At 26.9% G+C, this 2,134-nt stretch overlaps 1 protein-coding gene across 1 annotated transcript in view; it reads left to right on the top strand.

Moving 5' to 3' along the window:
• The window catches only part of LOC111683216 (calbindin-32), a 28,933-nt gene that overhangs the window by 22,657 nt on the left and 4,142 nt on the right, over positions 1-2,134 (top strand). Inside the window, 2 exon segments of the mRNA XM_046955860.1 lie at positions 261-347; positions 499-649. Coding sequence (XP_046811816.1) covers positions 261-347; positions 499-649 — 238 coding nt within the window.

Below are 2,134 nucleotides of genomic sequence, written 5' to 3'. Positions count from 1 at the left end.
CTATAGACTAGACTATAGACTAGACTATAGACTAGACTATAGATTAGACTATAGACTAGACTATAGACTAGACTATAGACTAGACTATAGACTAGACTATAGACTTAAACTATAACTTTTAGACTAAACTATAAACTAGACTAAACACTAGTTTGCATACTGAACAAAAGACTAGACTTGACTTTACGACCATTGATTGACAATTTTTTATAAAATTAATATTTTAAGTTATCATATAAATCTTTTATTTTACCTTCTAGTTGGCCCAGTTATTACCCATGGAAGAAAATTTCCTGCTATTGTTCCGTTTTGATAATCCTCTAGAATCCAGTGTGGAATTTATGAAGGTAAAAAAATTTAAACAATAGAATTCATAGCATACATAAACTGTTTAATATTTAAAGAAATCTATGATCTACTTTAAGGCTTCAGAATATCATTTTATAATGTTGATATTATGTAAATTGTTTTCTTTATTTTCTTTTGTCTCATTTTCAGATCTGGCGTGAATATGATACCGATAACTCTGGCTACATTGAAGCTGACGAACTAAAAAATTTCCTACGTGATTTACTCAAAGAGGCCAAGAAAATAAATGATGTTTCAGAAGATAAATTAATTGAATACACAGATACCATGGTGAGTTTTGGTAGTTTGTAATGTTTATTTACAGTTTTTTGCGTTGTTTTTTTATTATTATTAATATTATCAAGAAAAGACAATAAACAGAGAAATTTATTGCAAAATAGACTATAAATAATAATTTGTTAAAGTAAGATTTTTATCCGCCACAGCATGTAACATAAATTACAAAATGTTGTAAATTTAAGACAGAATTTATTTTTCACATTTATATTTTGTTTAAGTCATCACAAATTATAATTGATTTGTGCTATGCAGCTAAATATATGTATTTGCTTAATAACATTTCTAAAATTAATGACAAAAGCTCCTATACAATTTTTAGAAAAAATGTTTTTCGTACTAATGAAAACAAGAAATTTTACCATGAAAACTTATCAATTTGATGAATTCCAGTCAGCAATATGCAATGATGGCTTAGTTTTGAATTGGTGTTTTTTTCGCTATGTTTTCAATTCAATTATAAATACTGCAGATTTATGCATAAAATTTTAAAAATTTCATTGCTTGTTTTCCATGAATATTGATTATATTTAATGATTATGACATTGATGATGGATATTCAAACATTGTTTAGCATAACGTTAGGCTGTGTTGTAGTTGCTTCATTTAATATACAACAAATAGAAAATTTTGATGATAAACAAGTATTTGTGTAAGTTAAAATATTAAAACATATTTTAAAGGAAACCGTTGCTGAACAAGTTAATATTATTCATACGCGTATACTGTTGTATAATTTAATGGAATTTATATGAAAATATTTCTAATAATATTAGGCTTATACATTTATAGCTATTGAAATATTGTATAATTTTGATAAGTGTTTATTTTAATGAAATTAATTGGATATTGTGTAATAAATTTGTTCTATAAATTACATACGCATAGTATAAAATAATTTATGAGTTTAAATAATAGTTGTGCAATTAAATCAATAAATTTTACATTTAGACAGACACAGAAATATATATAAAGAGTAGAAACTACGGTATTTTCTATAATCACATATTTACCTAAGAATTTAGTGTATAGATCATTCTCTAATCTAGTTCTGTTCTCGTTCTTTTCTAGTTCTGTGCTAGTTCTATTCTAGTTCTGTTCTAGTTCTGTTCTAGTTCTGTTCTAGTTCTGTTCTAGTTCTGTTCTAGTTCTGTTCTAGTTCTGTTCTAGTTCTGTTCTATTCTAGTTCTGTTCTATTCTAGTTCTGTTCTAGTTCTGTTTAGTTCTGTTCTAGTTCTGTTGTAGTTCTGTTGTAGTTCTGTTGTAGTTCTGTTGTAGTTCTGTTGTAGTTCTGTTGTAGTTCTGTTGTAGTTCTGTTGTAGTTCTGTTGTAGTTCTGTTCTAGTTCTGTTCTAGTTCTGTTCTAGTTCTGTTTTAGTTCTGTTCTATTCTAGTTCTGTTCTAGTTCTGTTCTATTTCTGTTCTAGTTCTGTTCTAGTTCTGTTCTAGTTCTGTTCTAGTTCTGTTCTAGTTCTGTTCTAGTTCTGTTC

This window comes from Lucilia cuprina, chromosome 6 (genome assembly GCF_022045245.1).
Source record: "Lucilia cuprina isolate Lc7/37 chromosome 6, ASM2204524v1, whole genome shotgun sequence".
Classification (NCBI taxonomy): Eukaryota; Metazoa; Arthropoda; class Insecta; order Diptera; family Calliphoridae; genus Lucilia; species Lucilia cuprina.
This window is presented reverse-complemented; position numbering and strand designations above follow the sequence as displayed.